Source organism: Sus scrofa, chromosome 13 (assembly GCF_000003025.6).
Source record: "Sus scrofa isolate TJ Tabasco breed Duroc chromosome 13, Sscrofa11.1, whole genome shotgun sequence".
Lineage (NCBI taxonomy): Eukaryota > Metazoa > Chordata > Mammalia > Artiodactyla > Suidae > Sus > Sus scrofa.
Window position 1 is genome coordinate 111145096 of NC_010455.5, and position 17711 is coordinate 111162806.

The 17711-nt window shown below is 39.1% G+C and overlaps 1 protein-coding gene across 1 annotated transcript in view; it reads right to left on the reverse strand.

Moving 5' to 3' along the window:
* NCEH1 (neutral cholesterol ester hydrolase 1) overlaps window positions 3582–17711 on the reverse strand; it is a 58609-nt gene continuing 44479 nt past the window's right edge. The window contains 2 exon segments of the mRNA NM_001243484.1: window positions 3582–4360; window positions 6224–6395. Of these exon segments, the coding sequence (NP_001230413.1) occupies window positions 3743–4360; window positions 6224–6395 (790 nt within the window). The 3' untranslated portion in view covers window positions 3582–3742.

The window sequence follows — 17711 nt, forward strand, 5'->3', positions numbered from 1 at the left end:
CCTTCCGTCTTCATTTGAACTTTTTGGCGGAACTCGTTCAGATCCAAATTCCTGGCACTCTGATCATCTCTTCCTAATATTTGTATTGAAAGTCCCCAGTCTCTCTCAGAGCGGGGCTTTTTTGACTATTTCAGCCAGTCCATGGCAGGTTTCCAACATAAGCAGCACAGACGGTATCCAGACATGAAATGAATGTCATCAAGGAGGTCACTGAGCCACCTTTCAGTAATTGAAAGGCATCTGGAGAACTCCAGGGGGCAGGAGATTTGGGCAGAACTGTGGTTAGGGACCTGGGATACAGAGAGGAGAGAGATGGGAACCAGAAAATGAGACGAGGGGAAGTAAGAGAGGACCATTGCCAGATGGAGCCATTTTATTTACAAACAGGAATCAAGACAGATTTGTACTTTCCTGCCTCCACAGTGGATTTTCATCTTACAAAACAGATTGGCTACCAAAATCCTCCATATAATCTGCTTTCCCCCTTGCAGTGGGAAATAAGCAAAAAGTCAAAGGTTAAAAGGTCATGCATAAAGTTTTATATCCACCAAGATAATTGTACAGTAGTCTTAATTTCTTCACATATCGATGATAAATAACCAATTTACACTTCACTATATTTTGTAGCACTTCAAAATATCTTCATATATTTATGATCACATTTCACAAACAACACCGTAAAAAGGCTATCTACTTTTTCTTAAAATAGGAAAACAAAACAAACCCATAACTTAAAAAAAAAAAAAAATCGATCTGCATGATGGAAAATGATGGAGGATAATGTGAGAAAAAGAATATATATATACTTATGACTGGGTCACTTTGCTGTACAGCAGAAATTGACAGAATATTGTGAAGCAACTATAATAGAAAAAAAAATCTTAAAGAAAAATCAATCTGCAAGCATAAACATTTTTATAAGAAAAAAATTAAAAGAAAATGAACTCACTCCAAACCAATATATCTTCAATATAAACTCTGTATGCTTCCCAGAGTGGTTCTTAGACCCATGTTTTTGATTGGTTTTGCCTCTTTTGTACCTAGTGGGTTTTGTGTATCATGATTCCCAATTATGATTCCAAGGAAAATTTCAAGGATGATCTTCAAGCAAGGTCTGAGGTGGGGACACAGAGCAAGTCATTAGCACATATATAAAGGCTTTAATGTTTCTGCTTCATCAGAAACAATGCTTGAGAACTTTTTTCTTTCACTCCCTTTTTGCCTGAGAGAGCCCTTCAGAAATCTAGAATTATTCGTTGTCTGTAATTACTACAATGTTTGGCTCACAATTTGGGGGTGGGGTGGAGTATGCCATTTAAAAAAATTCTGTGCATGTGTTATATTTCCTTTGCTTTCTTAGAGGTAGATAACCTCAAAATAAGGTCCAAACGTTTCCTTCATATGGTGTTGAAATGAGTAGTCTTAAATGAAGAGGGTAGCTTTCATAAAGTAAGAACTAAAATCTCAGTTTTTAGAAAAAAAAAATTGATCATGCATGTGTCTGCGTATCAGGAATAATGACCTACGAAAAAGCCCCCAAAACACTGATGAAGAAGAGCCCCATACAATTTGCCAGTCTGACAAGATTGTTTGAATTTATAGTTGGAAGAGACTTCACAGATTAAATGATTCAATTCTTTGATTTTAGAGGAAAGGGAAAGAGGGCCAGAGAGAGTGACTTATCTGAGTACATTAGCATGTTAATCTGCATGATTATTTCTATGCACACAGGCGCAAGCGCATGTACACACACGTACATTCACTATTGAATTTACTTCTCTTTCATAGATATAATGCTCCTGGCTTATACAATAAATGAAAAATAAATATGCAGATTTTCATTTGTCATTTCATCCCCATAAGTGGGAAATACCCATCTTTCAAATGAGTGAAAAACTCTTACTTTCTCCCCACTGATGAATTTATTGTATCATGACTTGGCAGCATGGCTGCTCTCTGCAGTCCCATTAAGCAGTTTGGGTGGGAGCAGCAGGAAGAGTGGCAGGAAGGAGCGCAAAGGTACTTAAGTCCAATTTAAGAACTGGACTGTCTTGGAGTTTCCAAGAAAACTATGGCTCAGCAGTAACTAATCTGACTAGTATCCATGAGGACACAGGTTCAATCCCTGGCCTCACTCTGGAAGTAGGTTAAGGATCCAGCATTGCCATGAGCCATAGCGTAGGTCACAGATGCAGCTCGGATCCCGTGTTGCTTTGGCTGTGGCTATGCCATTGGCCAGCAGCTGTACCTCCAATGGACCCCCAGCCTGGGAACTTCCATGTGTCGTGGTGAGGCCTTAAAAAGACAAACATAAAAAAAAGAATTGGACTTTCTTGCTGTGCCAAAGATGTTCCCATGGGCAGTGAAATCTTCCCATGAAATTAAGCTTGGTCTATCATAATTTTAGACCTAGCTGCAAGGAGATAATGAAGAGTAGAAAGTCGTTCCTCTGACCACAGAGGGCAGAAATGACTGGTGTGCGTCTTGTCTAAGCTGTTGGACTATAAACTTAGATGACTTTACTAGGGGTAGTAATCGTTTCTAACTATTTTAATTTTTATATGCATAAAAAATCAAAATATTTCGGCCTTATGTATAGTAATATGAATAGCTATTTTAGCTCTTCCCATAAAATTACATGTGTATATGATTCTAAAGTAGTTTTTTTAAATGCTAACATAGTTTTGAAAAATATCATTATTCTTAATATTCATTACTGACTTTATTCTGAAAAATCTTATCTAGCTATATATATATTAACATTAAATAACTTAAAAAATAACAATACATTATACATACCAAAATAGCCCCATTTTAAAGACATGTAAGTGAAAAAATTGAGTTTTCAAGAATAAACTAGAACCTTCTACAGATATTTTTCATAATTTTAATATTAAATGTATCTTCTTTTCTGACTATGCCAAATATATACACACCACTCTTGGTAATTTATGTCAGAAACGTTCTTATGAAAACAAAAGGTTGGTTCATTTGTCTGGTTTTACTTGTTCTATAATGGAAAATTTATTCTAAACCTAAATAAATTTACTCCCAAAGAACTTCCCCCAAGGAGATGGTATAACCAAAAAACTTAACGATGTACAGATATCCAGTGCATGCAACCTCTTATTTTCTAATAAGAGTGGTAGAAAGGAACCTTCAAGTATGTCATAATCCAGCTGGACTTGCAGATAGCTATCACACAAAATTAACACTCTAAAGGAATAAAGTCATTTGAGAAACCACTGCGGTCAAATTCTCATAGGAAACAAAGCCATCCATCCATAAAAAACACTGACCTTAAAGTTCACACATTTAAACTGTTCTGAACTCAAAGTAAATTTCAGCAAGTTGAAGAGCCCACATTTACTTTAGCCACTAAAGGGCTCTACATCTTCCACAGCTGGAAAAAATTCTTCTAAAAAAGAACTTCTTGACAGAGGCAAGACCCAGAGCAATTTCCAGTTCCCTAGCCTGCTCTCCGCAGCTGTGGGTATTAGGAGTAGTTTGGCCAAAACAACAAGGACAGAGAGACTGGTCCACTTACAGAATGAAATTCAGATGTTTTTGCACTTATGTTACTAAAAAGCATTTTTTTAATTAAATTAACATAAAGTCTACAGGGAACAGAGATTCCATAACTCACAAGTAACAAGGGGAAATTAGTTGGCTGAAAAGCGAATGCCTTTCCAAAGCAGGTGCAGGTCAAGAGGGGCTCAACACTTTTAGAAATTTTACTCCTTTACAGGTTTTGATTCAGCCACTTGATGTAACTATTCTGAGTCTGGATTCCCACTGAGAAGTAGGTAGGCCAGCTGGCAAAAATCACGCATCCATGGAAGCAACTCTCAAAGTGATCGAGGGTCACCTCCACACCTGCCTTCTCCAAACGCTTTGCGTACATGATTCCATCATCTCTTACGACATCGTGCTCACAGGTCAGAATGTAGGTCTTTGGGAGGCCCCGCAGGACTTCCTGGTCTGCGATGAGTGGGGCTGAGCGGACATCCAGCAGCTGAGGGATCTTCTGGATGATCCTGGCATTGCCAGTGGTCTGCACCACAGGCTTGTAGTTCTTTTTGATGGATGCAGGCAAGAGTGATGTCCAGTTGAGATGGGCTCTGAGGGCAGCAGCCTCTTCCACATCAAGTGAAGTGTGATTGTTAACTATCATTTCCTGGACAAAGTCATAGTTGCCTTTGAAGTAGTCCACCCAGTATTTCACCATGACATAACGGGGCAGAATGGGCGTGTTCGCATTTTGCTGATAAGAGGGTGTGTTAAAATCTAAAGCCTGAAGAACTGGATAAATTAAAGCTTGCACTTTGACCTTGTTTTTTAGGTTGGTATCTTGATTAAGCTGGGGAAAAAAAGCAAACATATGATTTTATTTTGAATGGCTCTTTTTTACAGAAACCCTACAAAGTATCCTAAGGCTTTACTTTGAATCAATGAAAAGGGTGTAAGTGTTACATTTCTACCATGCATGATATTAAGTAACATAATTTAGAAGATAAATAATTTCCCATCGCCATGGCTGCTGCCACCACCACTACCACCCTTCCAGCTACTGGATTTTACTAGGAAAGGTGTGATGTTTGCCACTCATAGTTTTGAGTGAATGTTTCAAAAGTATGTGATCTCTTAGGTCTCTAAACCCACATCAACGCTTTACTATCTACCCTTTAGTATAATACACACCTTGGCTGGGTATTATGAATGGACAATGTGGGAACCTTATTTAATTTTGTATTCCCTGAAAGTATACAAAAGGCAATGACATACTAGAGAGAAAAAACTGATTCTGACTCTTCCAGAGGAAAAGGGTAGGAAAAGCTAAGTGAACAGATGGCAGGACTCCAAAGTATTTTAATAGGACCTCAGTATCTCCTCTGATGAACCTTTAGTCCTCATGGCTGGTGAGAGAGTGGCAGGTGGCCCTCCATTCTACTTGATGAGCATGTGCCTGAGAGTGAAGTTGAGATGGGAATGTGGATGAATTCCCCCACCTCAGCGTGTCTCCAATCCCCTACGCCTCCCTTAAATGCAAATATATTGCCTCATTTGTCAACTCTGGTGTCTAAAATGATATGTTTTTCACCTAACATCTAAAAGGCAGCTAGCTAGGTCACTGTGTTTCTCAGGCAACTTAGAAATCTTCAAGGTAACTCTGGCCATACAATTTTGTTTCACACAGGATTTTAGAATCCCATTTCCAGGGAAGCTGGAACTATTCTATAAAAGCAACAGGAAATGATCAGTTAATAGAACTATTATTGTGTGCCAAGAACTGTATATACATCATCTCACTAAGTCCTGGCAACAGCCCAACAGTGTGATGGCATGATCCTCATTTTCCTGGGAGGTTAGGGGACTTGCCCAAAGCCCCACAGCTCTCAAAGTGGGACCTGGATTTGAAGTTCTCCCCACTGCACCAGGATTTTCTTCTTACCACATTGCACATGGTGGATAGCAAACCCACCAATGCCAAGTGGAGAACCAAGTTCTTTAATTATAGCAAAAGAAAAGAAATCAAGACATGCTACAAATGAAAAGGCAGACATTATCTGAAAACACCAAAAGAAATTTGGAGGTAAGTAGAAGGAGATGCTATTCTTAAATTATTTAATCCATGAAAGGAAGAAAATGTATTTATGTTTCAGTTTACACAGCTGCCCAAAATTTGGGGCTACTAGAGCTAGACTGAGTTTTCAAAGGATTTAATGAAGCAAAGCTCAGATTAATTTGTATTATAACAGTTAAAGTGGCCAAACCATTTAACTTTTTCTTTTATATTTAAAAAACATTTGGGAAACGTGTTTAATTTATTAATTTGACTCAAAGTTTAAAGAAATGATCTTGGCAATTGGAATTTAAGCAAAAATACCCTGTTTTGCAAGTTCGACATGGAAAAGAAACAGAGGATACTTAATTTTCATGCATAGCCCTAAGGAACAAGAAGAGAGCCCTTTAAACTGTTAGCCTTCCTCTCATATTAATTGTAATCAGAGCCTTTCCAAGCACTCAGGGAGGACTTTTCTTTCAATGACCCATCTTCTACTTCAAAAAGATCTCAGAAAACTTTCAACTGAAGTCATCTGAATAGCTTGGCCCCTGAGTGACCAGCTCACCCAGCAAGGCCTTTGCCATGACCAGTGGACACTGTTCGTCTCCTGAACATTACATGCCCTCCTTCCACCAGCACCTCAGGGCAGTCTGTTACCTGTTGGCTCAGGGCAGCAGCCAAATTCCCACCAGCACTGTCACCAGAAATGCCAATTCTGCCTGGGTCAACTGAATACTTGTGTAAGACTTCAGGCTGCAGGAAGTATTTTGTGGCACGTACAACATCGTGAATTTGCTCAGGAAAATAAACCTTTGGAACTAGCCTGTATCTGTAAAGACAAAAGTTTTATTCATTAAAGGACTTCAGTAAGTCTTTACATGCCATTTAAAGTTTAAGGGAAAACTGGTTCTTTTGAAGTCAGAAACAAACAGGTAAGGAATTATAATGAATTGAAAAACAAACCATTCATTTTCTTGCAATTTAAGTACTTAGTTTAAAAATGTAATGATTTTGTAACAGTAATTTTTACTATCAGCCACAAAACCAAATAAAACAAATAACAAAAACACCTACAACCACTACCAATGCAAAAACTTTGAAGTAAAAGGCAGGTGATTATTAAAATATAGATAGAACCACAAGAGATTCTGGAATTTTATTTCTGGAAGTCAGTGTTCCATTCACAACACCTCTGGGTAAGAATGCACTTGGCAGCACCAACCTCTTCATTGGTCCCATAGTTAATAAGTCCATATGGCAATCTTCATGACTTACTTAATATATGCAGTTAAATTGTATTCCACTGAAGAGGTCATGCCAGCCTGACATTAAAACCAAGCAATGTATTAGCTTGGAATTAAAAGGTCAGTTGTCAACCAGCAAAAGGGAAGCCAGGTCTGCAGATGGCCCTAGGCAGGCCCTCAGGGACACTTCCGGGGCTTCTCCCACCGTCCCACTTTTCAAGATCAGAGTCCCTTGGGATCGTACTCTGTACACTTAGTAGGATTCTTATTCCCTCAAGAGCCCCCAAGAACCTTGCTTTTGTCAAATGCCCCGCCGATAACATCATCTCATGAATCCATATTGGTAGTTTCAGCTTGGAGTACCCTCTGTCTCCATCCTCCTTCCTTGCTTACTACTTCTCATTCATCCTTTAAGCTTTATTTGAGGCTCTGTCTCCTCCACACAGCCTTCCTTGACTATTACTCCACTTGCTTCTGGAACTGAGGTGGCTACCTTTCCTTGATACAGCATATGCTGGGATATATTGCTCTTTATAGTTCCTCATATTAACATGATTTCTTTATTTCCTCTAAAGAGTGTGTTCTCGACATCAGGGCTTCGTATTTCCAGTGTGTATCTATCAATGTGCTCGGCACATAATCATACACTTAGTAAGCCTTTTTTGAAGATTAATGTACCTTCACTTTACCATTGAAGAAACCAGGGCATAGAAAAGTTATGTGATTTGTAAAATAAATCAAACACTGATCAACACAAGGTAGGATAGAAACTAATTACTTGATTAAAATATAATAATAGTCAGCAAATACTCAAGTCTTTTGATTTCCAATTTGTAATTAGCATATTTATTCTCAGAAACTAGTTTTTTCTATACTACTCTTTATAACACCATTCATTTTCCCCATCTAAATTCCAGATTTTTAATTAAATATCTTGACAGTCCATGCAGACACAATCAAATTGACAAATCTTTATGAAATACTTTGATAAGTAGTGAACGTACATCTGGTCATTCAGGAATTATTACATTTTTTAAAACACTAAATGCAACAAGAAATTCCCTTAGTGATTGCTCTACAACAGATGAAGTAAGTTTTCTAACTTCTTTTTTATTTTTCCATCTGTGATGATTAAGTAAGCATTTAAAATATTTTTTCTCTAGTGGATTTTCACTGTCTTAAATGTCATTCCATTTTATTAATAATGGGTAATAATGGGTGAAAGGAGGAGGAGTACATCACTTTGCCCACTAGATGGAGCCATCTCATATGATTGTATTGAACCTCAGTTCTAGGATGAGGTCTCAGTTTTTAAATTTCAGTATTACCAAGCTGAATTCTCAATTCTTTCAATGAAATAAGAACAAATACACTTCATGACTCAAGGTGTGAAAATAAGGCTATTTTGTCTCAGAAAGATTCTAGACAGCATGATAGACTGTTTTCCCAGTGGCCCAGAAGGTCATCATAACATATTTTGCTAGAACACATATGTGGATAGAATTTTCAGATGTTGTTTACAAAAGGTCTTAATGACTTTGAATCAAGAGGAATTAGTAATCTAAAACAAACAAAAAAAAAAAACATGCTACTGGCTCAAATCTTATGAGTTGATTAATAACTGGCTCAGATAACAGGGCAAACATCCTTGAAAACCAACAGGTTTTCTTGGCACCCTTAAAGAGCTATCTCCTAAACATCCCTCCCCCATCTTTGTTTATTCTGGAAACATCCTCTAGTTTTATTCAATAAGAAAGGATACTATTTTCATGTATTGGAGAATATAGTGAAATTAGATGTTTCTAAGGTCACCTAGTATAAAATGAACCTTCAAAATAGCTTGAAATTGACCTGAGAAGTGTAACAAACGTTTCACAATATCTTTACAGATACAGAAAACAGAGAGTCAAGAGGAAATTTATGAGTGGAATAGCCAAAAAAAAGCACACCTAAATACATTTATCAGCCATTTTTTTTCAAAGCTCTGTCCCTGAAAAGTACTGATAGAGGATTCTGCCTTTAAAAACAAACAAACAAAGGAAAAAAAAACCCCATAGATCTTGAGTTAAAGCACCTGATGATTTTGTGGCAAATGCAGTCTCAATTTGCCCAACTCACTGCAGGATAGAGAACTCTGCAGTGTCAGCCTCTGCTACTTATTACGCATGTGCCTTCTACCAGAACAAAATTTGGTATAAACTCTGGAATGAGGTTTAATCTATTTAATAAATATGCACTCTCTATAAAAATTATCTTTTTCCTGCCAAGTGAGGCATCTCACCAGGTGCTTCTATAGATGTTTCATTCAAATCCCAGAGCAAACCTGTGGTTTTAAGGATGAGAACATGAAGCTTGAGGGGGATGCATAACTAGTCTGCAACAGCTGATAAGTGGCAAAGCTGTGCTGAATTCACAACTGACTTCAAAATCTATGTGCCTCCTCCTTTTAAAACAGTCTCATTCTTAAAAACCTACAGCTTCTAAATGTGCTTTCTCATTACTTCACCAAAGCAGTAAATTCTCAAGACGGTAGATTTCTGACATCCAAATTTCTCTCATGATTTCAATGTTTTTGCTATATTCTCAAAACAAACCATCTGGCACATGGTACATCTTTAATAAGGTATTTTCTTCATTCCAAACAAAATTCTAAAGGTTGACTTTATACACTTTACACATGATACATATAATATAGCACTATTATAGTAGGAAAAGTAACAATGTTAAAACATTTTTTTTAAAAAAAAACGAATTGTTCTTAACCCACCTACTCTTTGGACACATCTGCAAGAACAGCCTGTATTCTCTTCGTAGCTCAGAGCCTGTCAACTCTGAATGCACCTTAGGGTAATCCTGGGAGCTTTTGAGCCCCTCTAACTTACTTCCAACTTACTTGATCTGAGGTGCGGCTCAGCATAACTACATTTGAAGAAAAATTCCCCCAAGTAATTCTAATGTGCAGCCAGCATTCAGAAATATCACTGAATCCAGCCACACTGTTACTCTCCTCTGAATACATCTCCCTGTTTCTGTTCCAAATGCATTGGTCCCTCTCTCTATCACCTATGCCCTTCCCCCAACAATTCCTCATCAAATGTTGCCATTCTTTAAGTCTCATCTTGAATGCCACTTCTTCCATGAAGTTTTCTAAGAGTCCAGCTAAAAGCAACTCTTTTTTCTTGGAGCCCTCAAAATCTCTCTTGCAGTAGGTCCTAACAGACACATCAACTTCTTCTAGAAGTAGATGGAAAGTCATAATTATGTACTAAAGAATTCAAGATATATCCACCTGAAATAAGCAGCACCATTTCTATGACCTATTACTTTATTACGTCTTTTATTAATGACCAGGGAGATGGAGCAATGCTGTCAGAATGACTGACAGGTTGCTCCTTGAGTCAAAGGCAGATATACAAGTCCAGAGCTAAGCAGAAGAGTTACTCCAGGACTATGGAAGTGGAAGCCCTGAATGACACCAGTGTTCTAAGAGCGCTGTAAAGTGCATTCTCCCTCAAATAACATAGGCTGGAAACACTGGGATAGCCTTCTGAGTGGGAAGGAACACTGAGTTCTCTTCATGTAGTGCCATTTAGGTGAAAGGTACATGTGATATTCTGAAAAGAAATTTGATTCAGGAGTAAGATAAAATCAACATTCCTTTTCTGGCCCCCCCTTTTTTTTTCTTCTTCTTCTTTTTCACCATCTCCCAAGAAGAGCTCGGGAGATTCATCCAAAGAACATTTTTAAGGTTAATATTCTCCTCAGTCTTAAAGAACCCACAAATTCAGTACGGGTAACCTGAAACAAATCAACAATTACATTCATACTGTGCTATTTGAAGGAGACAACTCCAGAGGAAGAATCTATTCATTCCTCTAACCAGAACATACAGTAAAATTGCATAGAAGTGGAATTGTTGTGAACAGATAATTGTTTCCCTTTACATTTGCCCAATGAGATCTGTGCATAAAGGCTGAGGAAGGGTCTTTCTTTCTGTTTCTACTCTCAAAACTGGCCCTGGAAATAACTTTGACTACCAGTCATTCAGGAAGGGAGAGCCAAACTTAGCAAGGCTTGGCCGATTGGATAAGTACATTCAAAAGAACTGAAAGATGTCAAGATGTGTCACCAACATTCGAGGAGAGATTGAGCCTTGAATAGCGATCCATTTAAACAGTGTGATTCTCTGATGCTTCTTTTACAAGTTGAGACTTCCTGAGATGTCTCCATATACAGGGCAGGGAGCTCCTCATGGCTCCTCCCCAACCCAAGTCCCACCCCTCACTCTAGACGCAAACCTTGCCTTTATCCTCTAGGTGGAATAGAGAGCCAAGCATTCCCTCAGGTGGCTGCAGAAGCCCAAGGAGACTCAGTGCCTAGTCCCTCTGACTTTTCTGTGTGAGTTCAGAAGCTCAATAGAGCTCTGGGCTCAGGTGTGGGTGGAACTAGATTTCCCTACCTCACTGTGGATTGCAGCACAGGATTTCTGGCCACCTCCAATCCCCCCACAATGAAATTCTAAAAGACCTAAACAGCAAAAGAGAAACCAGAGGATTTTGTATGTTAATAGAAAAAAAAAAAAAGCTAAGAAAATATTAGCTTAATATGTCTACAAAGGGGAGATTCATTATTTAATGATCATGAACAAACTAAAACATACTACCTTTCTATGGCATTAAATTATTTGTGACACTGGCCTTTAGGTTTGCTAACAAGGTGAATTTGTCTGAGTAAAAGGAAAGTTTTAGATAAATCTTTCCTTTCTTGAAGGGGAACCCTTAGGGATTCAGTCTACCCCCTTCCCAGGGCAGGTGATGTGTGAGGCTTTCTGCACTCAGGACTCAGAGGAAGTCATAGCTAGGTCACTGTTGCCCTGGGTTTTTCAGAGTATCTTGTTTGAACAACTGTTTATTAAGATGTTTGTTGTATGGTGCCTCTTAGAAGCTCTGTGATTTTGTCAGCTTGTACTCATCTAATTTTATGGATGAACAAGACAGAGGTATAGAAGTCCCAAGGCTTATAACTCTGTTAGCAGTAGTCCGAAATGTGTGCTCTGGCTTCTATTCTATCTATGTGAACAATGATCTTCTTTACAGCTCTGTCCTGTTTTAAGTTCTCTGTGTAGAGTGTCACCTGACATTTGGTGGATGGGAACAAGTCTCCATCTACACAAAATGGAGAGTTTATGGGTACAGTAAAGACTTGATTAAAAGCAAAACACAACTCGAAACCATTTTTCTCAAACAAAAAAGCAACGTAAGTGCCTTGTAGAATTTTATAATATCCAACATGCTTCCTTTGTAATTACCTTGCATTTTATTTTTTTGTAATTTAAGTATAATTGCCATATAATATTATATTAGTTTCAGGTGCACAACCTAGTGATTCAACATTTGTATACATTATGAAATGATCACCACAATAAGTTTAGTTACCATTGTCACCATACATAGTTAATACAATATTTTTGACTATATTTCCCATGCTGTACATTGGCATTTTATCTTTGAAAAAAATAAATTAAATCTTCCTTTTCCCTGAAGTCTTATGGTTCTAGTATATTTGTATAAACTACAGGTAAAGAAGAGCTAAACTGCACTGAAGTTTATGAAAACAAGCTTATGAATATAAACGACCTTCCCAGATTATGTAAATGAGGATATATCCATGTATCTTGGGTATTGTAAAATGAATTCTTTCATATATTTAACAAATATGTATTGTGCAATTAATATTTAAGTGTCTCATCATGTTGCAGAAGCTGCTGAAGAGAAATTACGGCCTATTTTTATACCTTGCATCTTTGTCTACTTATTGGATGTTGGTAATGGATCTGTCCCAGAATCTTGAGTCAACACCAGTGACATGAACTCAGGAGTTACAGCTCCTGATGTTGTTTCACATGAAGTGACTCTATTACCAGGACTGGCCCAACCTTTGCCCACCCAGCTTCCTCAGATTATATATGACTCTGTGGTTATGTAGAATCTATTATTACATTACATAATATATATTACACCCCACATGTCGCAAAGCCATGACCACTACCCACTCCTGTTGACCTTGAGGATAAGCCTGAGGAGCAGCTGTAGGAGAGGTAATTCCAGGAGAACCAAGGATCCACAAACCTCCCTGAAGGCTCTCAGGATCATCTATCCTTATTTCTTACTTTCCTTCATTATTGCCAGAAGTTAGGTGAAAGATATATGTGATATTCTGAAATGACATTACACTTCTATTTGATTCAGGAGTGAGAAAAAATCAACATTTCTTTTCCGGCCTTTTTTTTTTTTTTTTTTTTCTTTTTTTTCTTTTTCACCATCTCCCAAGAAGAGCTCAGGAGATTCACCTAATGAACATTTTTAAGGTTAATATTCTCCTCAGTCTTAAAGAACCCACAGGTTCAGTAGGGGTAACCTGAAACAAATCAACAATTACATTCGTATTGTGCTATTTGAGGGAGACAACCCCAGAGGAAGAACCTATTCATTCCTCTAGCAGGTAGAAGCTTCCTTTCCATTAAAAGAACATACAGCAGGAGTTCCCGTCATGGTTCAGTGGTTAATGAATCTGACTAGGAACCATGAGGTTGCGGGTTCGATCCCTGGACTTGCTCAGTGGGTTAAGGATCCGGCATTGCCGTGAGCTGTGGCATAGGTCACAGACGCGGCTCGGATCCTGTGTTGCTGTGGCTCTGGCATAGGCCAGTGACCACAGCTCTGATTAGACCCCTAGCCTGGGAACCTCCATATGCCATGGGTGGAGCCCTAGAAAAAAGACAAAAAGACAAAAAGAAAAAAAAAAAAGAACACACAGTAAAATTGCATAAAAGTGGAATTGTCGTGAATGGATGTTTGTTTCCCTTTACATTTGTCCAATGAGATCTGTGCATAAAGCCTGGAAGGGGATTCCCTTCTGTTTCTACTCTCAAAACTGGCCCTTGAGATAGCTTTGACTACCAGTCATTCAGAAGGGAGAGCAGAGCTTAGTGCTCTCTGCCTCCTCCCTTCCTCCCAAGCCCTCTCATTACACCCTTTTGGACATCCATGACCAACTCACTCTGTCTAACTTGGTTGTGCTCTTTCTTAGGAGTTCAATTCAAACCTCAATTCTGAGCCTTCAAACTAGGTAAGTTCTTACCTATTAGATGCCTCTGTTATTACTACCCTTTCTACTTCACATCACCTGTCACACTCAGCATTGCTTGTTCAAGGTTTGCTGTCTCATCTGGACTGTAAACTGCATGAGAGCAGAAACTATATGACTATATGACATTGGCTGTACCTCAACTAAAGCATGAGTGATGTAGCTCTTTGTGGGCTGGCTGGCCCAGATGGATCCTAATCACCTTATCATTATTTCTGCAAAAAAAAAAAGTACTGTGAGTTCCAAATACACAGATGATAAACAAATTTGTAAGTTGGACCTTTCTTCTATTCTATAGTCTAGAGCACTAATCCTCCAGACTTGTCTAGTGCTTTAGAGTACCTGAAGCCCTTTTATCTCAAATGTTCAAAATGATTCTCATAACAACTCTTTGAAGTCATTAACCCAACTCAAAATATACTTATTTAACACACATGTTCAAGCCTTATACCCAGGTGCTGGGGACCCAAAGGAAAGAAGATATGATTTCTGTTCCCAGTAGGGAGGGATTCCTAACCCTTCCTTTGCACATGGGGTTAAATGACTTATCTGAGATTATACAGCCTTGAGTAATGGTACATGCCCACTGCTATGATGCTAATCTGCTGATATACTGGATGCTACGGTGAATAGATTTGCACAGTGGGGAGTGAAGATAAAAGCAGGCCCCTTTTAAAAATATATCCTTAAAAACACCCTGTTTTAGAGTTTCCTGGTGGCTCAGAAGGTTAAGGACCTGGTGTTGGCACTGCTGTGGCAAGGGTTTGATCCCTGGCCCCACAACTTCTGCATGCCTCAGGTAGGGCTAAATTAATTAATTAATTAATTAAACACTTTGTTTAAAAAAGAAATCCTGTTTTATGATAAGCCTAGACTTAAAATAACACCTGTTTAACTGGAGACAGGTGTTGACAGGTGGAGAAGGGCATGCAAGAAGAGTTAAGCATGTTGTCAGTTGCTTAGATTAGCCCTGGAGGATAAGGTTTGTGTGGAGAATCCTCATGGTGCCAATAAAGCAAGTCTACCCTGCCTCCTTTTCTTGGGCCTGGGAAGAGCTGGAGCTACACAGGAAACCACTGAAGAGGCCATGAGGCTGGTTCACCAGCACCCAGCTACAGAGCCTTGCTCCATAATGGGGTTCAGCTACTTAAACAACCCCTGCCTTCCTCTGGCCAACTGCCTAGCCAGATGATACAATCATTTGCTTGAAGGTCCCTGCATTACAAAATTGCACCAAGGGCCCTTGAGTGATCAGGGAGGCCCAGCTGAGGATTCAGGGCAGCCTGGGAGCTGTCCAGAGCTTCCCAGAACCAAATCTGCTGAGGAGGCAGCCCCAGCACCACTCTGATTCCAAAGGTCCTGTTCACAGAGTCAGAGGAGCCAGCCTTTCCAAGAGAAGCAAGAATTCTCTTAGGTCTCAGATATGGAGTAGGGGCAAGGACAAGATGAGCTATGAATGGGAGCACAGAGGGAAGGGGACAGCTGGATAAGCTTGGGGCATGGAAAGTGGGTGATATTGCCATAACCCTGTCACTCAGCATCCTTAGCTTCCCTCAATATTAGTTTGACACTGAGTCAAAGAGGCATAGTGAACTGGGGAGCAATTCCACCTAGCTCAATTCCCCACTCTATCTATGTGACTAACTAGCCATGTGACCTCAGGCAGCTCACTTAACCTTTGGGTTCTCAATTTCCTCATTTATGAGGAAAATATCAAAATTTTTTTTTGTCTTTTTTTTTTTTTTTTAGGGCCGCACCCATGGCATATGGAGGTTCCCAGGCTAGGGGTCCAATCAGAGCCACAGCTGCTGGCCTACTCCACAGCCACAGCAACATGGGATCCGAGCCACATCTGTGACCTACACCACAGCTCACGACAATACCAGATCCATAACCCACTGAGCGAGGCCAGGGATCGAACCTGCAACCTCATGGTTCCTAGTCAGATTTGCTAACCACTGAGCCACTACGGGAACTCCATTATCAAAATATTTATATTGGCGATTTTATATGAGAATTAAACAAGATTCTCCATTCATTTACTCATTCTGTAAATACTAATTAAATGCTCTTTTGGTGTTCTGAGACTAAATTCCAACCTCCAGCAAGCAATGATCCAGACACCAGCTGGGTGTCCTATATTTCAACTCATTTCTGACAATCTCTACCTAGAAATATCATCAGATTCCACAGATTAAGGGTTCAGTCCTACAAAACTATAGGACCCCTCAACTTCAGATATCAGTCCGAAGGTCAGGTTATCACTTGCTTCTCACTAACTGGCTATAGATTGCTAAATTTCCAACAATCCCCTCCAACTCAGGGTGCCAATCCCAAGTCCAGGTTGTTACCTGTACTTTTGACCACCTGGCTAGAAATCGGAGCTTCCCACAACCTCCTCCTCAGGTTCAATTAATTTGCTAGAGCAGTTCACAGAACTCAGGGAAACATTTTACTTACTACATTACTGATCTGTTATAAAAGGATACAATTCAGGAACAGTCAGATGGAAGGGATGTGGAGGGCAAGGTATGTGGGAAGAGGCATGGACGGTCAATGCCTGCTCCAGTGCTACTCTCCCCAAGTCTACACATGTTCACCAAGTGGAAGCTCTCCATACCCTGTCCTTCGGGGTTTTGTGCAGGCTTCATTACAGAGTCATGATGGCTTCATCACTAGCCATTAGCGGCTGATTCAACCTCCAAGCCCTCTCCCCTCCCTGGAGGTCAGGAGGCAGAAAAGTTCCAACCCTCTAATCACAGGGTTGGTTCTCCTGGCAATCAGCCCCCCATCCTTAGGCACTTCTAAAAGTCACCTCATTTACATAACAAAAAGCACTTTTAACACTCTGGAGACTTAGGAAATTTCAAGGATTTGGGGGAGCTGTGAGCCAAGGACTTTGGACAAAGACCAAGTATATGCAAAAAATAGAGTTTGTCATCTGAATGACCAAATATATATTTCTTACAGATCATAATATCACAAATGTCCACTATCAGCTAGGGACATTGCCAAACACTGATGACAGCTATGAACAGAACCGACAAAAATCCCTAAAACTCTACCTTCATGTAACTTATATTGTCTATTTCTACCCAATACAATATAATAAGTTAAATATATGGCCTGCTGGATGTTGATGACAATTCTGGAGAAAATGAAGCAGAAGAAAAATGGACTGCAGTTTTAAGTACGGGTCAAGGAAGTGCTGTTGAGAGAATGATATTTGAGCAAAGATCTGAAGGAGGAGAGACAATGTTCATTATAGCACCTGCACAATGCCTGCCACGGAGTAGGTACCATGATTTTTATATATTACCATCACTGCAATTGTTATAGTCATTATTCACATTCTTCCTAATTTCCCAGAAAAATAGCTACTATAGAATGGGCAGAAACAACTCCAAATACTGATATTAATACTCATAGTAATAATGATAATAAGAGCTACATCAACTAACACTGGTTGAAAACATTACTATTCACAAGGTCTGAGTTACAGAACCTGACTCCAGGAGAATAACTTTTCCAACTCCTGGTTATAAGTGAGATTCTCCTAAAATGCTGATTGTTAGATTTAAAAATCATAGTAATCTCAAGTAATCAAACTATATACTGTAGATAACTAATTGTATATTTCTCTCAATTTCTGTTCATTCCTTTTCTAGATGTTTCCAGAACTAACATAAAAAGATACTGTGAAGTGTTACAAAGCTAGCTCAGAAAATTCTAGGTTAAACTGGAAATCATTTTCT